This window comes from Cydia splendana, chromosome Z (assembly GCF_910591565.1).
Source record: "Cydia splendana chromosome Z, ilCydSple1.2, whole genome shotgun sequence".
NCBI classification, from domain to species: Eukaryota; Metazoa; Arthropoda; class Insecta; order Lepidoptera; family Tortricidae; genus Cydia; species Cydia splendana.
The window spans coordinates 34,533,522-34,553,709 of NC_085987.1; the positions used below are offsets into that span (position 1 = coordinate 34,533,522).

At 37.1% G+C, this 20,188-nt stretch overlaps 2 protein-coding genes across 2 annotated transcripts in view; one reads left to right on the top strand and one right to left on the bottom strand.

The window, feature by feature from the left end:
• The window catches only part of LOC134805304 (procollagen-lysine,2-oxoglutarate 5-dioxygenase), a 28,486-nt gene extending 24,515 nt beyond the window's left edge, over nt 1-3,971 (bottom strand). Inside the window, exons 1-7 of the mRNA XM_063778622.1 lie at nt 3,594-3,971; nt 2,978-3,209; nt 2,232-2,407; nt 1,871-2,038; nt 1,367-1,566; nt 871-1,124; nt 287-511 (exon numbers count right to left, since the gene is read on the bottom strand). Of these exons, the coding sequence (XP_063634692.1) occupies nt 287-511; nt 871-1,124; nt 1,367-1,566; nt 1,871-2,038; nt 2,232-2,407; nt 2,978-3,209; nt 3,594-3,675 (1,337 nt within the window). The 5' untranslated portion in view covers nt 3,676-3,971. The remainder of the gene's footprint in view (nt 1-286; nt 512-870; nt 1,125-1,366; nt 1,567-1,870; nt 2,039-2,231; nt 2,408-2,977; nt 3,210-3,593) is intronic.
• A 5,513-nt stretch (nt 3,972-9,484) lies between these two features.
• Nucleotides 9,485-19,680, top strand: LOC134804487 (guanine nucleotide-binding protein subunit beta-2). The gene is made up of 9 exons (XM_063777535.1): nt 9,485-9,648; nt 9,729-9,874; nt 11,782-11,915; nt 12,526-12,691; nt 13,195-13,280; nt 16,446-16,561; nt 17,108-17,234; nt 18,930-19,016; nt 19,560-19,680. Exons 1-9 carry the CDS (start codon nt 9,577-9,579, stop codon nt 19,664-19,666), a joined length of 1,041 nt encoding a protein of 346 aa, XP_063633605.1. The 5' UTR covers nt 9,485-9,576; the 3' UTR covers nt 19,667-19,680.
• The last annotated feature ends 508 nt before the right edge of the window (nt 19,681-20,188 follow it).

The window sequence follows — 20,188 nt, forward strand, 5'->3', positions numbered from 1 at the left end:
TAAGAAAAGTATAAATTTAGTATGAATGTATATATGTAGATTGGTACAATTAAGAGAGACAAATTATTTAACCATAGCTGTTTACTCTGCGTGGCCGCTTTTTAAAGATTTAACACTGAAGCAAACGAAACATTTACTCATGTTACTTCTTCTTACTTATCATCGACAATGCAACAGCTGCTTACCTATTAACAACTCACAGTTGTTTGAATGTTGTGTACACGTTTAAATATATCTACTTCTAAATACATATATGAAAAATAAATATCGCCGAGCAGACTCTTACCTTATGGCGTGAAATGCGATGTCCATGTAATCTGCAGACCTCGCGTAGAAGCCTTGCGAATTGATCGTGCCCCAGAAATTGGACCAGGCTCCTTCGAAGCGCTTAAGCATCGGGGCGATGACGTCATAGCCCGAAGAGAGCAAGTACCGCAGGGTGTCCGCCTCCACGCGGGCCACGCTGTCGATCGAGAAGAGGTAGTCGCACGAACTGCCCAGGCAGCGCTCCCTAAAACAGAACAACACTTTTTCCTATTTCCACAACATGTAAACCGTGTAGGTACCTAAATACGATTTCATAAGATCACGGGCTCGTAATGTTTACAAAACTTGAGATTGTGATATTTTAACTATGTTACAGCTAAAACTTACATATTTATACAGAATAAAATGGTAAATAATGTCAGCTTTTAAACGTGAGTATAGCACAGCATCAATAAGTATACCAATAGGCATAAACTCAATAGATCAATTGAGAGCAGCATGTTTGATGTAACTATTAATAATTGTGTCTGTATGGGATGCTCGTATTATTATTTTCATTAGGCTGCTGTACAAACCATATATTTTTGAATATGATAGTCTTACTTAGCAGTGTTCCTGGCTTCTGCTTCAGTGATGAAATCACTGGGCTTAATGCGCTTGGCTGTAGCATATTTCCTGCTGTTGGTCTGGTACCACGCATCAACATCTGACTCGTGATACTCTACGTTATTCCGCAGAAGCAAGTGAAGTTTCTCTTTCGGGTAGTTAATGTCAATTAATTGTTTTAGAAACTCTTCCAGGAAAGGTGTAGGTTGCTCGATGAACACGGCCAGCATAACTGACGGTAATTCTTCTTCCTAAAACAAAAACGTCGAAGGACTCAGGATATTAAAGTTCATAGATAATTTGTGAACACAACCTGGTAATATTTTACATAGCAAAATATTGCAAGCTATCAATCTCCAGTCTTATTAATATAGAAATAAATAATATAGGTATTCATACCAAATATTTAATCTAAAATACTTCATAAATAATCTCCTGCAAGCCCAGTCTTAGATTATATTGCGTAATTTAGGGTTATAACTCCGCTTTGTACCTTAAGTTGTATCTTCTTGGCACTACACAACGTACAACCCTCAGATGCCGACCAGGATTTGGCCAAATAGTTGCCCAAATGATTGAGGGTGAGCTTGGAAGGGCCGTTGCCGTGAACAATCAGCGGCCGCTGCTTTGTGGCAACATTTGTAATGTAAGGCCATTTTTCTTCCGTAGAGTTGGCAGTCAGCTGAACATCCGCTATAACATGGACACAATATTATAATTTGTTGTATAACTGGTACTTGTAAGTTTCTTATTTGTCGAGAACTTAATAACTGCAGTTGTTCAGAGATATCCTCAGATATCAATTACACAACACATTAACAGTTTAAACTGACACAAATCTTGTAGCAGCAGTATCTAGCGTAAGTGACCAACCAAAATGTGGGACTTTTTCACAACGGCTGTTGATGTTGCTACTATGCATATAGTACTTACACATATATGAAATACCAATTATTTCTTTGGTTACTAATAAATAAATAAAAAATTTGATACTTACATAAAGCTCCATTTAAATTTTGGAATATAGCCGAGTCATGGTCAAGTGAGATTTTTAGAGATTCCCTTGCAGTCTTATCCAAATACACTTTAGTATAATACAACTGATCATCATCTTTGTCATTGATAGGTTTGTAATTTACTATCTCCGAAAGTTCAGGCAAGTACCCTGAAATAAAATTTTATTAATATTGTTGTATTATTATTTATTTATTTTCAAACATTCCGGTTCACAGTGGAAATCAAACGCCAGTACATGGAAAAAACATGGAACATGGAAATGTATATGTACTTTTACTTCATCATTTTACTAAGGGGATTTTACAATGATTATTAGACTTAAGAATCCATGATGTATTTACCAATGAATCCTCCGGAATTAAGATATGGGCTAGGAACCTCCGTTTTAGGATACATGCTTGCAAGCTTCACATCAGGCCAACAGAACTGCTCAGCAGAAAACAGAACTCTGGTATTTTCAAAAGATTTAAATTTCTTGATTATCTCTTCTATGGTCCCCAGGAACATGACATCATAACTATGAGAGGGAAATATACAAAGGTACTTATTAATGTAATGGCTCAATAATACTATTTGCTGAATTGACAAATCTCATATTGCAAGAGTATTGCAATTACTAAACTAAAAGTAAACTATATGAAACTATGAAAGAAATACATATTGTAACACAATACTTGTAATAAATATTTCTGTGAGAGCTTAATTTATTCCATAATTTTTTTCAGTGGCAGATTTTCCCTAAGGCTCAGTAGGCCCGGGCCTAGGGCGGCAAGATATTAGGGGTGGCAAATTGTGAGAAAAAATTTGCTTATGATAACAATAAATAACTCAAAATGTAGTCAATAGGTATGATGAGTACTAAGAAAGGGGCTGCTACAGGGCCTGGGGCCTAGGGCGGCAAAGACTGCACTCCGCCACTGATTTTTTTACACTTGAAGTCAAGTCTCTTTGCTTCAGTAATTACTGTAATTAGTTTAATTTCTAACAAAGCACACTCTGTATGAACCTTTCCACACCTTGCTGCACCAAGTATTTAAAACTGAATATTAAAAAGTATTATTTTATATATTTTTACTACTATTCTCACCTGTCTGTGAAGAGAATGATTTGGTCCTTGTCCCCTTCTTTCTTGAGCTGATTGATGTAGTCTTTAAGTAAATTAATCTTCTGGCCACCACCAGCATAATTCATGTCACCACCCGTCCATTCTTGACCTTTGCCGAGCACCTTTACCTCAATGCCATACACACTGGCTGAGTGCAGGAAGCGTTGCAAGCCATGATTATCCTCCGTTGCAACTGTGACCACTTTGACAGTTTCTGAAAGAAGTTAATTACTTTTTATACAGATAATTCAATAAAAACAAAACAGAACAGAATGGATTTCCTATAACTTTTCATTCTTAATTTTAAGTATTTATACATATGTGTATAATATAAGGTATAAATATTTTGTAAATAAGAATAACAAATAAACTTATGTCTATTACCTACATACTAAGGTAAATCTCCTACAAAAATATGATTGAGTTCAACAAGACACTGAACAGCATCATGTTTAAGTTCTGTTCAATTAACAGCATACATACCTACTGACACTTACCCTAAAACTACAACAAGCTTAAATACTATTCAATAAAACAGTAAATAAAATGTACAGAACAAAAACATAATTGTATTATCACACAATCAATCAACACATACCCTTTCCATGAACCACGCCATAACATAGAAGTATTACAATAAATATCCCTCTGAACGTTGTCATGTTCCCAAATGAGCCCATTCCAAAAGTCAAACAGACTTCCGCACCGGGCGAGTCACGAACATAAACTGAAGCTCGTAAAACAACGCGACTAAAAAAAGACTTGGGCTACGCGGATACCACGATCGTGCTCCAGATACGTGCTCCCGCTTCCCGCCGCCGATAAGCTCAAACTCTGTTTCACTCCTACAATACCTAATGTCTATAATCATTAATGTTAACTGCTGAGATACAGCCGTCCGATAATATTCCAATTGAGCTTGCTTTCAATTATATTCATTGTATTAAATGTAACAGACTGCATCGGCAAGTAGTGGACTCCCACGATTCTTCCAGCATTACATCACCTATAGATTAGGCAGAGGCACCATAGTTAATAGTTACAAAGTTTACAAACATTTTATCTTAAATTTACTCTGCAATGCAATAACATCGATTGTCAAAGTGTCATTTACTGAATCTGACGTTGCGACCGTTGCGGCACGTCACTGGGTGGGTAACTAGGCTGTAACCGCGAAAATCGAAGTTCGCAAATTGCGGGCATTTTTCTCTGTCACTCTTATTACGCCTTCATTGGAGTAAAAGAGAAAGATCCCCGCAATTTGCGAATATCGATTTTCGCGGTAGCCCCTCTGGGGTAGATTACGCTCCGTAGCGAACGAAACGTAAACCGTCTCTGTCGCACTAATTACGAAGAGCGATAGAGAGAGATTACCGTATCGTTCGCTACAGAGCGAACGATTGGTATACTGGCTAGGCACCCAGAAATGACAAATCGTTGTCGATTATCGTAACGATTTGTCATACACACGGTAGATAAAACTGCGCAGTTCGGACTGCACAGTTTAATCGCTACGATTTATCGTTACGTATGTAGCTGGCATAAGCCAAAACGATAATTCAATATAGGGTTGCCAACGCTGATCTATGCGCAAATCTATGCGGAACCTATTTATTAGCAGGAGCGGTTAAACAATGACTTTGTCCGCTTGTAAAAGAAAAACCTAAGTCTAATACTACTCTTTGACCAAACAATTAATCGTAATTTACTCAACTTGGCATTTTATCACACTGTTGCTGAGCCGCACATGTGAGCGAGACAGCGATATACGCTCACACACCGTAGCAGCGTAGGTACTTCCTGATTAGCAGACTGATTTAATTATTGTTATTGCTTGAACTTCACCGTTGATGTGGGTGTGGCTAATATGCACATCATGTCAGGTCAGAGTCTGATGATAAGATCCTAGAGAAATCGAGGGAATAGGGGGTATTACTGCAATGTTCTGCCGCAAGAGTGCAGCACCTTGCAGCACTATGTTGTTTAGTAAACCATAGAGTAACTTAAACAGACGGCCTACCGCGAACCACTTTCGACATGTTGCCTCTCTGTCGCTCTTGTAGACTTGTTCGTAAGTGTGACAGAGAGGTAACACGTCGAACGTGGTTCGCGGTAGGCCCTGTTTTTTGACAGGTTTTCACTATGGCATTGACGGATCAAGGCAGTTTGTTTACGGAACTTTCGATTTTCGTGATTCGCGGTAGGCCCTTTGATTGCGCTTGTGACGCCCTCTACGCAGAGTTTTGCGTAATATTCCCTATTCTTTAATTATTGTAGGCATACCTATAGTTGCCTATAGTGACTTTAATAAATATTGCTGATCATCTTCTATTCGCCTTAAACTCTTTAAAGAATAGGCCAGGAGCTGGTTTCATTAAAGTAGTGAGTGATAAGATAAAAAGCACAGCTTACACATTAGGTATACAATACAAAGCGTAATTTACAGTTCGCAATCGCTTCGCTTATAAGTTCATACACACCAAACATGTGAGATACGGATGATTATTTATGGCCAAAATGATTGACAAGATAAAATCGACACCTGATACCTGAATAAATAATAGTACTAGGTACAGAAGACTCACTCTCTAATAAAACGCGTCTGTTACGATCAGCACAGATATGGCCGCTAGGTGGCGACAGCGCCACGCGCGGCTTATGGCTAGCCACCAAAATTGGTGTGGAACTGATGTACTTTTAGCTACCTGTAGCAAAGCGACGAAATCGCGGAGTGAGCCACGCCTAACCTGAGTATGAACATTTTTATATGGGTCGATTATAAAATGTCAACACGCTCTTTTTTTTAAGAAGGAGAGAGAGAGAGAGAGAGTATCGGGAAGTGATTTTCAATACGAAATACCAGATACCTCATGTCTAATATACGAACTAGTTTTAGTTCGTATATTAAAGAAGAAAATGTCCAAATATATCAATATGTTTTATTATGGTTTTATTGGCACGATGTTGAAATACGCTGTTTTTTTTTATTTGCCGCCATTTTCAAGTGCGTACTTTCCCTACTTTCATTAGCCCAAATGGAGCTTGATTAAAAAAAAATCTGGCAAACACAACTTAGAATATCAGCAGTGATCGTACATTTTCCAGCATTTTTGGTGCAGCGGAGTGGTGTTAACGGAATTGGTATAAATAATTTCAACCCTAATGATTAATTTGCGTTAATTACATTAATATTAACCTTAATTTACCATTTTAGTTGAAATTATCTATAGGTACCAATTCCGTTTAGCAGAGTGGTGACTCTGCTGCACCAAAAATGCTGGAAAATGTACGATCACTGCTTATCAGTCAGTAAGAACCAGGAAAATTATATCTACTCATCCCTTTATTTTGGATACTTACGTAATAGGTACTAGGTACTAGCGTGACAAAGACAGTATGATTGTCTCTGTCTAAGTGTGCAATCCTGGGCAAAACTATAACCTAAAACCTCCTTGGTTACAAGTTTGTGAAACAAGCAAAAGGCGCGAAATTCAAATTTTCTAAGGACCCATCGCGCCTAATTTTTATAAATTTGCCCTTTTTTTCTACTGTCGGAATTGGCTTGACACACTAAGTATATCCATTACTCCCTTGGAAGAGATGAAAATAATATCAATATCAGCTTTATATCAGCTGTTATTCCCTGTAAGCCACCATGGAATGACCCCCATTATGAGCGAGTATGACGAAACCTGGATAACATACCTTTATGCAGCAGATTGTGAGGCTGGCAGGCAGCGTCCTCGGAATTCGCGCTGCAGAACTCTTGAGTGGAAGTGCCCGGTCTCAGAGCGATCAGCATCGCCAGGACCCAGCAGCAACATTTCAGAGGAAAGCATCGGTGTCCCCGCAGAGCCATCTTGACGGTGAAGCTTCCTAACACCGACTGCTATCTTTTCTTCGGTCGAACTCAAGAAATTGACTGCATTGCTTCAATTGGAAAAAAGTTAATTCGCCGTGAAATGAAAGCGTTGCCCACCGTTGAAAGGCCAGTTGGGGTAACAATGGTTCAGTAACATTTTGCGGTACATTATTACTCGTTTTATTTAATTTTTGGCGATGGTTTACTTTCTTTTATACTAGTTGGTGGCAGTAAGAAAAAACATAACGGGAGTAATAACCGTTATATATATATTTATCTAGGTTTACTTTTGTGCAAGTTTCTAGAAAAATAAATTAGAGGAATCGTTCGATTTATAGTTTTATGTTTATGGTCACTACTATTATTTTGGTCCAACTTCCACACTGACATCGCGTTATGAAGCGTTCACACAGAGCACAAGGCAGGGATGAGGCCACCATACATAGGTGCAATTTTACTAGTGAAATAGTTTTGTATCAACCTTATAGGTACTCGCCTGTAGAGTGATTTTGTAGTAGACTTATAGTCTCCTCACCATTATTTTGTAAGGGCATATATATAATCGAAATACATTCATACTTTTTAATCATTTTAATATAATTAAGTTAAAAAAGTTAGGTTAGCACGATTCACGATGAACAAAAACGGATGCTTTGATCCGTACTGAAAGCTTATTTAGATAAGTACTGTATACTTATTTCAAATTTCCAAGTAATCCAAGTGCCATTAGCCCTATACAGTTACATCTGTTTCTATGAGGCGTGCGTCTCTTAAATTAAACAGGTATCTATTCATAGCTGCTGGGGTGCACTAAGCTTGTTTCAATACAACCCCGTTTTCCCTATTCCATTTTCAATCTAATTTGCACATTCAAAAATTGAATATTTGATTAGAAAAATACAGCTTACTTAACGGTATCATAGATTGTGAACTACTGTAGGGAAAGTGAAAGTAACTGGGACAATGGTCATGCTACAGTAGCGATCTGTTGACTTCTAATCGAAAACTGCTCGTCTGTCTGTGTCACGTCAGGGGCCGCACTTTTTTTTACTCAAGTGAGAGCCGCAACAGTCAAATGTCGTGGTGCATTTAGTAAAAGACACTAACTCTTCAAATCATAATCATGAATAATCAAAGGACAATTAAGGTATCGTGTCAAGTTAGTAGGTAAACGTAATCTGTGAACCAGGCGGCTTAGCACGGTCGCGTTTTTATCCCTTGTCACCATGCCTGTCACGTTCTAACAAGTACGTAAGTGCGAAAGGGACGCGCATAGTGATAGACGATAAAAATGGAACCGTGCTGCGCCCACAGTAGGACCAACTCAAATAAAGTGCATCTTAAGTTTTTTTCAAATACTTACCTACAGATTACTATTATCGCCCTTAGCTAAAACATCTGTTATATTACTGAACATCTCTAGATTAGGTATTCTAACTTTAAAACGCCTGTGAGATTTCAATATCTATGTACATTAAAATTACGAGTAGTTAATGTGTATTTTAAAACATGTAATTCACTTACTTTTAGTCGACTATCTCTCGACACTTGTACTTTGGCAATTTTAGTAAAAACAATTTATTGGCCTGAAATTCTCCAAAAACAACATCGCAATACTCGTGAATGCATAGGTATAATAGGTACATGCACAGATTGTAATCGCAGGCAACCCAGCAATACACAATGGGCGTTGTAAGTTTTGTTGATACCATAATAAGGTAAGTAGGTACCTAGTAGGGTGGTTCACGTTTGTATGGGAAAAATTCAAACTCTAGCTAGAAGAAGCGGCACCTGCTCATTTTATTACACTTATTATATTGACAAAATACGCCAAGTTTTATAATCTTATCTCAACTACAAGGGGGTGCTCAAACACTTTGAAATTTTTCAAAGTTGTATGAAATCCAAAAAAATTAAATTATTATTTTTTAGATTTTTATGTGAGTAGTAATTTTGACATTATTAGAAAGTGTGATTTAAAAGTTATTAAGTAAATAAACATTTTTATTTCTATTTTTATGATTTTTTTAGGTGAAATTCAAAAATTCTTACTCTTGAAAAATTGTAAAAAATATAAATAAAAATGTTTTTCTACTTTAAAACTTATAAATGACATGTGCAAATAGTGTGAAAACAGATACTTAAATAAAAATCTGAATAATAAATACTTTTTTTTTGGGTTTCATACAACATACAAAATTTCAAAGTGGTTGAGCATCCCCTTGTAGTTGAGATAAAGTTACGAAACTTGGTGTATTTTATCAGCATAATAAGTGTAACAAAATAAGGGAGTGGCCCCGTAGGAAAATAAAAAAAAATGTTTTTTGAACCACCCTAGTACTTAGGTACTTCGGTAGGTACCAAACTATTTATAACATTTCGTCTATTTTGAAATCAAAAGACTACCAACGTTGTAATACCTAAGACGGGACGGAGATTACTCAAATATATAATAGCTATATAGTATTAGAACTATTACTTAAGTAAATATTAAGTATATTCATTAATTAAATGGGAAACTGTGTTAAGCAATAAATACAGTCAAGAAAATGGAGTGGGTCGGCACATGTAAAGCTTCATTGGAGTTAAGCTGGAATCCTATTAGAGTAACGAGATTACGAGCATTCATCAGGAACGATGTCTAAGGCTCATAGCAAGTGCCAACCTGACTGGCAACACTCGTCGGTTTTGATACGATACCCAATATCATAACAAAAAAATGCCACCGAAGGAAGACCCTGAAACCACCGCTCTCAAAAAAGAGCTAAACGATCTGATTGCTTCTCTTAAGGTAACTATTTGAAATAAGCACTCAAAAGTTAATAGTCTACAGTTAATACCAATTATTATAATTAATACAATTATTTCCAGGAAGCACAACAAAAAGTAGCAGACACGAAACTCACTGAGAAATGCGGGGACATGGCCGATTTGTCCAAGATACGTCTCGTGACTAAGAAAACCTTAAAAGGACACATCAATAAAGTGAACTCGGTGCACTACAGCGGCGATTCCAGGTGACGACAGTTACGCTAAGCTAAGCGATAGTAGTTATTATAATAATTTTGTAGCATCATATTCATATCTTTGTCTTCCTGTTAGTTTCATGTTTATCGTGCAAATTCAATCAATCAATCAATCGTCTTAGACCCCTAAAATGCCATAGCGATATTTACAAATAAGTCTACTCTAGTATAAGTGAAATGTGGTTAAATAGGTAAGGTAAACGTACTAGTGCTCGACATGCTAATGCCCAATAGGTGACACCTTGCTGTCACCGCTAATTGACAATGACTTAAGTTTCAAGATAACATGTACCTAGGTACTGGGACCGCGTCGAGCAGTCGAGCACCAGTACGTTTACCTTAATGTTACGAGTGAATTTTTTCATGGCATTTGCCCTTGATTAAAACGTGGAAAAATTCAATCTAAAAACTACAATTTTGCGTTAGCCCCCTCTTACTTTGAGGATTTTGTAAAGTCGGACCAAAAAAAGTCTGCAGCGGATTTGATAGCCCACGCAGTGCAAGTGTCATTTCTACGTCATAATTTCACAGACTTGCACTGCGTGGGCTATCAAATCCGCTGCAGACTATTCTTGGTCTGACTCTACCACGCAGAGTAAGGTTGGCATAGTTACGGGAGTTATAAATGTGCTGTAAAAACCAAATCAGATCTTTGTCTTATTTATCAGACTGTGGCGAAATGAGCTGGATATGTAATGTCTTATATATCAGACTCTGGCGGTGTAAGGGTTAAATACCCCATCTCTAGATAGCGATTGATACGGTAGCAATCGGCCTGAAAAATAAACTATGTCACTACGATGTTAACAGATTGAAAAAAAAAATACTATGGCCATAAACTTATTACGATGACTATGGGAATCAAATTAGAACTAATAATAACGGTTTGAGGAATTAATTCCCAGAAAACTGGAAATCGTTTTAATACTTTCATTTGGTCCTAAATGCGTGTAATCCGAGTTTGCGCAATCCCAGAGGGCCGATTTTTGAAATTCGACCGCTCGATTTCGTGTATTTTGTTAAATAATATCTCCACTACTAGGCATTTAAATTCTACTAATAGAATTGAAAACGAGTGGTCATTAATGGGTCATTACCACTAGATTCCCAATTTCTATCGCTCGTATTTCAAAAATTAGCATTTCGCCGTTTTCCACCGATTTTCGAGTGACGAAATCGAACGATCGAAATTCAAAAATTCAAAAAAAGGTGTGCATAAATTCTTCGAAAAAATCTTATTTGGCTGGCCTAAGCAACTTACAGACAAGGAAACTTACAGAATAATAGGTAGGTAGGTATAAGTAAATAACTGAATACTTACAAATTCTCCTGAGAGAGACGTTTACGTTTACGTCATCGCTTGCCATTTGCATTGCCACAGTCCTTAGCATCGCCTAAGGCTGCGGCCTCAGCAGCAGCGGTTGCATAATTTATTGTAAAGGTAGTGCCAATGATTTATTATAATTCAAGATATGTTATAGGCGTTCCAAAATTGAAGCGCTTACCTTGTGACAAATTGTACAAGTTGCCTTTAGTCGCACCTGGGCAATCGAGAAATGTGCACGTGCTAAAATCACCAAAAGAGAAAGAGACGAGCTCATGTTTAACAACGAGTACGACAAAGATGAATGGCATGCGTAAATTAATCTAAAATAACAGGTTTATTCGTAGCTATAGAAATAAATATGGAAATATATATTAGTGCTCCTTTTATGTATGAGTATTTTAACCTATCTATAGTTATATATCATTGCGTAGGTAGCTAGGTAGTGCACATTTTATGTTTTCCTTTTGGTTTATCTCCTCTTATCTCTTTCGTCTACTCGATTACTATACTTAAATACTCGTATTTATAAAGAAATTAGCAAATTGATATGTCATATTTCGTGTTCCCACAGGCACTGCGTAACAGGTTCACTAGATGGGAAACTCATAATCTGGGACACCTGGAGCGGCAACAAAGTGCAGGTCATCCCACTGCGCTCTGCTTGGGTCATGAGTGTCGCCTTTGCGCCTTCGGGAAATTTTGTCGGTATGGGGTTCACTTATAAATATCGTGAGAATTATCTCGATTTTGTACCCACCTACCTAGCCTTATTGAGCTTGCTGTGGGTCTAGCTCTAGAGTCTAGGTAGGTAGTTTTGTGTAAAATTGTTTCATTATTTTCATTTATTTTAACCCTTTTCCAGGCATAGTACCTACCTACGCCCAGTGACCTCATACGCGCCTTTAGAATTTTAACTTTAGGAGTCCGATTTAAAGTTCATATTCGAATGACTAGTCATTAAATGAATCATCAAAGCAGCAGCCTGGAAAAGGGTTAACTCGGCTGAATGGCTCTGGGCCACATAAACCACTTTCAACCCTTGGTTAACAATGTAGTTATGTAGGTACTAGTGGATCTGGGAGCTGTAGGCCTCACGAACCCCCACGGCTACACCATTAGATTTTTTTCTTAAACTGACCGATTTTTTTTTATATAATTTATCGGGACGCTCAAAAATTTCACCACAATCTGCTTATAAATATGATACTTAAAGAAGAACGAACGAAGATACAAAAGCATTTTTGCCCAAGCCGAAACGGTAAAGCTTCGTGCTCACTCGGTCAAGGAATGTTCTGACTTCTGTAACGTTTTCCAGCATGTGGCGGTATGGACAACATGTGCACGGTGTACGACGTGAACAACCGCGACGCCACGGGCGCGGCCAAGATGGTGCGCGAGCTGGCCGGCTACGAGGGCTTCCTCAGCAGCTGCCGCTTCCTCGACGACAAGCACATCCTCACCGGCTCCGGCGACATGAAGATGTGAGAATGTGCGATTATCATACTGATGCGGATCAGCACGACGCTCCGGTGTGTAAAAGAGTATAATATAGCGATGTCCTGCTCGCACACCGGAGTGGCGTGAGGGTCCGCATCAGTGTGATCACACATTCTGTGCTATATGAAGACCGCCTTACGCTTGTGAATTAGAAATATCAATTTTTAAGGTTCCGCTACCTACTAAGCATTCGCTGTCCGTTCGTCAGCGGGCTCTATCTCTAAAACGAGCGTCGTACTAAAATTTTTGTGATGCTACGGAATCTTCGAGAAGCGAGTCCGACTGGCACTTGGGCAATTTTTTAATCATAAACAGTAGGTACAGTAGTCAAAGACATTCCTGCTATACTGAAAAAAACATTCTTAACTTTACGTACGAGTAGATACTTGGAATGCCAAGTGCCTGATTTCTAGGCAAGCAGTTACATAACGCAACAATTCAGCTAGATATACCTATTTCAGGCACTTACAGTTATTATGTGTTGCAGATGTATTTGGGATTTAGAAACAGGTAAAAGGGATAAGGAATTCGATGCTCATGCAGGCGACGTGGTCAGCATCTCTTTAGCACCAGGTGCGTATTTAATTTATTTAATATGGGTGCATTACATTTGTTATAATTACTTTTCATATATTATAGTTTGATATATCGTTATTTTGAATAACGTAATAAATGGCATACTACCGTAATACCTAATTAACGGTATACATAATGTTATTATTGGTATAATGGTCATAAGGTATCTTTACACTTCGTATAATATACATTGTCATAATTATTACATACTCTAAAGCATATTATTTGTTATAACAAGTGACATCTCATAATTATTTGTGTGGCATAATAGTTGCATGACATAAATGGGTCAGGTTAGGTTGGAATACTACACCTAACAAAAGGAGGGTTAGGTTAGGTTACAACTTTGACCCTCCGTAGAATAAAATACTCTGGCAAAAGAGTGGTTTAGGTTAGGTTTGAACTGCGGCCCCCGCAGAACATAACCGTGAAAAAATTGGTTAGGTTAGGTTAGAACTGCGACCTCCCTAGAATAAAATAGCTAGCAAAAGCAGTAGGGCTGCGTACTAGTTATAAAAAGTATGTAAAACTTTACGTTATCAGTAAATTAAATATGACAAAAAATGTTATACAATATACCTATGTATTTATACTTGATAAAATGGTATGAAGTATTCCGTTATACAAAAATATAATATAACAAATGTCATTATAAAACATGTCTATATAATATTTGAAAATGATATTATATTAGGCATTATATCAATGACAGTTTAGATGAAATCACAATATAATAAAGGAAACGTATAATAAAAATTACATTATAACATATAATAATATATCAAATGGCGTTATAACATATGTACGATAGTTTTTTTATAATTATAATAAACATTACACACCCATTTAATATATTTAACAAAACCTTCATGTAGGTAGGTATGTTTATCTGTGTTTAATGGCCTCCCATCCTAGTCGGTAGTGACCCTCCATACGAAACTAACGGTTCATGTTTAAAATTCCAGTAAGGGTATTTGTTTGCGTGTTTATGTTCCTGAGTTATGAATGTTTTCTACTGACCCATTTGGATTGATCACCCTGTATATTATACAGATGATATTATTATGGAGAAGTCAGAAACTATGAGAGATAGCGAAATCTGTTCTTAGGAACCATACACGGTGTGGCCTGTAACACGAGCAAATAATTAAAACATAGATTGTACTCCTCAAACGGTGACACTTTTGTTCTACAACTTTTAAAAATATGAAGTATTTAGACTCCCTATTTTTCATACAAAATAAATATTATCTTCAATGGACGCCATCGCCACGCCATATCATTGTGATTGACGTTGCTTGTCACGCCTTAAACATAACAAAATTCGCAATACATTGCGTCTTAGAATAAACATTAAAGTGTATTAAAAATCAAACCCCAAGTTATTTTTAAAAGTCGCTGAACAAATGTTGGTCAGTATGAGGAGTACAGCCTACAGTTTAATTTTTTGCTCATGTTACAGGCCACACCCGGTATATGGCTTCGATTTTAGATTTAATAATAATGACATCCAAACTTTATTTTTTTACTCTCATACATAACCGGGAATCGAACCTGGTCAATATTCTTTATGTAGGTAATTGCGAGTAGTATTTGTTTGTATAATTGATCCTGAAAGTATAAGGACCAAATTTTGCTATGTAATCTTGTGTAAACATTAGACTGAAATGCCCACAATTTGAATAATTTTCAAAATGTGTTAATTAATATGAATCGGTCATCATTATGAATCATTTATCTGAATAGACCACTTATGCATATCTTATCTGCATCGATATTATGCATTACAAATTACGTTTATTTAAAATTAGAACGCATTCGTTCAGCGGGCGTGCCATTTTATTATAAATTTGAAAATGGAACACTTAATAACTTTTTGTTTTCTTGGGATTACTGTTGTGTTCTTCGAGCAACACCGGCTTCCGACACATCGGAAGGGAGGGGCCCAAGCGATATCTCACCGTACAAATCTTTCTGCCATTTTTCGCGGGGGAAAGGTGCACACAGTCGCACTTCTCACAGACTTACATACAAAATCCAATCTGTAATGACGACACAAATACATAGAAAATGACACACGTCAAAGACAAATCTTGCAAACCTCGATCTCTTTTTGTGTACGGACGAGTGACAAGTGTCACAACACGCACACTAACACATTTTCGTTGAAGTATGTTATTGTATTCTGAGAGATGAGAAGTCGGATTTGTCGCTCGACATTTTGCGGATCGCAATTTGTACTGAGCGAGCAAAGTCGATAAATCCAACAATTACATGAGACTAAAATATAATAATTGTGTTTGAATGTAATTAAACGTATGATATGTAAAAAAAATATTACATGTGAAATGTAACACTTTCTTTTTGTAAATTTGATGTCCCCGACCATTATATAACAAAAAACCGAGCAAACAGGCATTTTTGTGCAGCAGTGTTCACGCGCGCGTCTGGACTCGGTCTAGTGAAAAATCCAAGTGCAACTAGTTTTATTACCCGCGCTAGATTAGATTGACGCGCTAATCTTGTACCTCGGCAGAGGGGAAATAGTGCGAATGCCGCCTCCCTTCCGTGTTGCTCGAAGGTTGTGTTTTAAATCAAAGGACCCTTTTCCAAACCGCTTTGTGTTAATTTTAGATAACTATCACATTATTATTGTGTTATGTGCTGTGTACTAATGTTGTAAAATGCGTTTAACGAATAAAGAACAACATTAAAAATGTATTCCTTGTGACTTATGATTCGCACCATCAACAATAACATCGAAAAAACTAGCAGAATTTACCTAACATTGTTTACACAGACTTCGACCAGGTTCGATTCCCGGTTATGTATGAGAAATTAAAAAAAAATGAATGCCATTATTATTAAATCTAAAATCGAAGCCATGGTTCCTAAGAACAGATTTCGCTATGTCTCATAATTTCTGACTTCTCCATACGGACCCATTTGGATTGATCACCCTGTATATCATTGAACTATTATTAATAATGAGCAAGCAAGCAAGCAAGTGAGCAACGATTTAGATAGCACACGCAGTGCAAGTGTTATTTCAAACGTCCATGAAATTATGACATAGGTATAAATAACACTTGCACTGCGTGAGCTATCAAAATCCTTGCACACTTGGCCTAACTCTATACAGCTACTTATACATTATTCCAGACATGAATACATATGTCACCGGTTCCGTGGACAAGACGTGCAAACTTTGGGATATCAGAGATGACAAAGCCAAACAAACTTTCTTCGGTCACGATGCTGATGTTAATAGCGTTTGTGTAAGTTCCAAGCTATCCTTAATTGTCTGATAGTACCTAACTCTGATGACGCTAATACATTGACGTACCTACCCAACGTTCACGGCTAAACCATTTTACATTAAATCTGGCATGTATTTAGTGTAACCCTGGAGATAGCGATAGAATATCAATCCCCTGATTGGACAGAAGTGAACGGGCACGGACAGAATTCGAATTTAACACAGTTTTCAGCTCACCAGAGAAAAAATACAACACCGAGGGAAAACACTACCTGTAAAATATTACAAATAAAGAAAGAAGAGTAATATCTTTGCATACAAATAATTAGACAACTAAAGCTAAGCGTCTCAATAAAAAAGGCTTAAATTAAATCGAATCAAAATAAGTAATATTCAATAAGTAGGTATTTATCATTTAGAAAACATCGATTAAAAGCCCGACCTACTTGGTAGCTAGGGTAAAAAACAACATACAAAAATATTGTTTTGCACACTATTATCTATGCCATAAGAGTTATTTTATAATATTATCTTCATAGAAATCCTATTTATTATACTATTTCAGTTCCACGCTAGCGGACAAGCGTTCGCGACCGCCTCTGAGGACAAAACAGCGCGGCTCTTCGACATCCGCAGCGACCAGCAGATAGGCCACTACACGCCCCCGGGTGCTAGCGGCTTTACCAGCTGCGGTCAGTCAAGTCGTTATCTCCTCGTTGAGTATGGGTTTATATTCATAAACTTAAGACCTTTGAAACCGCATCCGAGTAGAAAACAGTTCGACTTTTTTACACCCACAACGATCAAACCGTTCTCGTCGGTAGACAGTATCACTAGATGCGATCAGGCAAAGCGTCATAACGTAACTCTCGTTGCCAATTTTCTAAAATTAAAGCATTTATGACCACTGCCGTAAGGCTGTTATTCAACGTCTATAGCGACCAGAAATTAGTTTCCCGGGTACCAGACGTTTCACTAGCGGTGGTTTTTAATTTTTTCTGGTTTATTTCCGCAAATGCATGTTAGGTAAACTTTTCGGTACCTAAACAATTTCAAAAGGTATTACAGAAGCCTTCACCTTCACCCACGTGAAACATGCAGAATTAGCGTCAAACTTTCCATGTAATTATGACGTATAAATAACTACGTATGCTACTAGCTACTAGCACTGCGTATGCTATCAAAATCTTTGCAGACTTTTCTTGGTCTAACTCTACCTAGGTATAGTCTGATAGAGTCGGTATATACTTATATACAACAGAGGTTTTGCGTTTTGCGAATGTAGCGAGGATAAATAAGCCGCGTATGCCGCATTACTAACCTTGATAAACATATGAATAAACAAAAACTATATAAGGAAGAAGAGTTTAGTTACCTTGCATTGCAATGACGTAGACGTAACCTTTGCTAAATAGCTAGGTCAGGACCCTAGTATGGCGGGAGAAAACCGCAAACACATTCATAGGTAATACCATAGCTAGTCTGATTTACGCGTAAAGTTTTACCTGCAATGAGTAGGTACCTATGTACATGCAAAAGTGGATTCCCCAGGTTTTCCTCTTTACCTATTATTACAAGTAAGTATATCAATAATTAAGTATTTATGTCAGTTGAAAAGAGAAACTTCATGAATTATAATAAAACACACTTGACTTAACACAGTAAACAGCATAGTCATCATGATTGCAATACCTACAGTCTATTACTTTGACGTTAATTATTTTTACGATTACCCAACGAATGTTGGTGCCTAAACGTCTTATGGTAATTAATGACGACTTCTAGAACTCGATTAACTTGAGACTGTGTGATAATTATAGAAACAAGTTTATGCTTAGGTACATTTTTATTTCTAATAAAGGTGAGATTTTATAAATTTAACCTAATTTATGAGTCAACCTCAAAGTTATTCAAGATTGGCATAATTCATTAAAATTTAAAAATTAAGGTCATGAGTTGTTAACAAAAAAAAAATATTTTTTAGAATTTTATGCTTTTAATGCTGATTGTATTTCTTTTTTTAACAATCATAGACGCGTCTAGTCAACCCAAAATTATTGAGGTGGCATCGTTTTAAACCGTTTTTTTAAGTAGGTAGTTTGGTCCAATTTAAATAAAAATCCAGCAATGATGATGGGATCCATGAGGAATTGAGGGAAATCCTCAAATCTCATAGGATACATATAGCGTTTTATTTGTAATTTTCATTATAATTCATAAATCATAAACCACACATTTGTATTCATAAACGTGCTATTTAAAGAAGTGAAACTGCTGAGGAAGACCAGGACGGAACTCTTCAACGGGTAAAAATGGGTTTCAAGGTATAAAGACAATGATACGTCTACAGATATTTTTGTCCCTAAAGAACAGTGTTTATGCTACAGGCCTTTCCCCCAGCGGGAGGTATTTGCTGGCTGGCTCCGACGACAACACCGTGCATTCCTGGGACACATTAAAAGTATCACACACGGGTAAGGATTCCTTGCGTTTTAATATCTTTACAGTTCTAATCCAATCTTCTATTTAGAAAGTTTATCAATCTATTATTTTGAAAGTTAGTACGTTTTGCAGAGATGCAGTCTCTACCTCAATATTGCACCTACCTACTCATATGGCTCCATACACCATTGGCCATGATAGGCAATTACTGGTGAACCCGATCGTGTGGAGGGCTTAATGACCTACAGTGGCCCATGATCGGCGATGATGGAGCTCAAGCACCATTCTGTTGGTTTTCAGGCTAACAAAGGAAGTGGCGACCATGATTATGCGCATACCTACACGATGGAATCGTCGCCCATTCTGTAATGGACCATCATTGCCGTTGGTGTAGAGGAGCCATTACGATACCCATTAAGAAAATTGTCACCAAATAATCGCGTGTCTGTTTTGATGCAAACGCGAAACTGTAATGTTTTCAGTTGTAGGTATTATAATAATAATCACTCTGCCGCGAGTATAGTATAGAGTATTCCTACTAAAAGTTTACTAAGTATTAATATTTTATTTTGCAGGAACGTTGACAGGTCACGAGAACCGCGTGACGTCAATCTCGATAGCTCCCAACGGCGTCGCAATGGCCAGTTGCTCGTGGGACCAAAGTGTCAGGGTTTGGGGCTGATGCGCTATCTCTGTTCCTTTTTCATACTTTAGAAATATTTCCAGTTTTTTAGCTAAGGAAATGTATCAGCCGCAGTATGCAGCCATCGCATTTAATTGTCACTTCAGTAATACCTACAGTTTGTTAATGAGAACTATGAGAAGTAAGGCGTAGCTTGCACCTGGATATCCCTACTATTTTGAACTCTAATAAAATAATATACCTACTATAATGTAATAGTTGTAATAAAAGTTTACGAGGTATAAGTATTGTTCGTTTTAATGTTCTTCTTATTAATTTATCACATAAGTTCTGTACAAGTCTACAGGACTATATCTTATCTATATATAGGACAAATATGTTATTTTATCAGAATCAGAATCGAAGTCGGTTTTCTTTTTTAAGGGTTTTTATTTTGTCGGTCGGTTATAATAATTATAGTTCGTTTTTATAGCATTGAAAAAAATGTACAGTCTTAACGTGTCAATCCTTTTATTGAAAAACACTTTTGAAAAATAAGTCACGGCAAATATATAACAATTA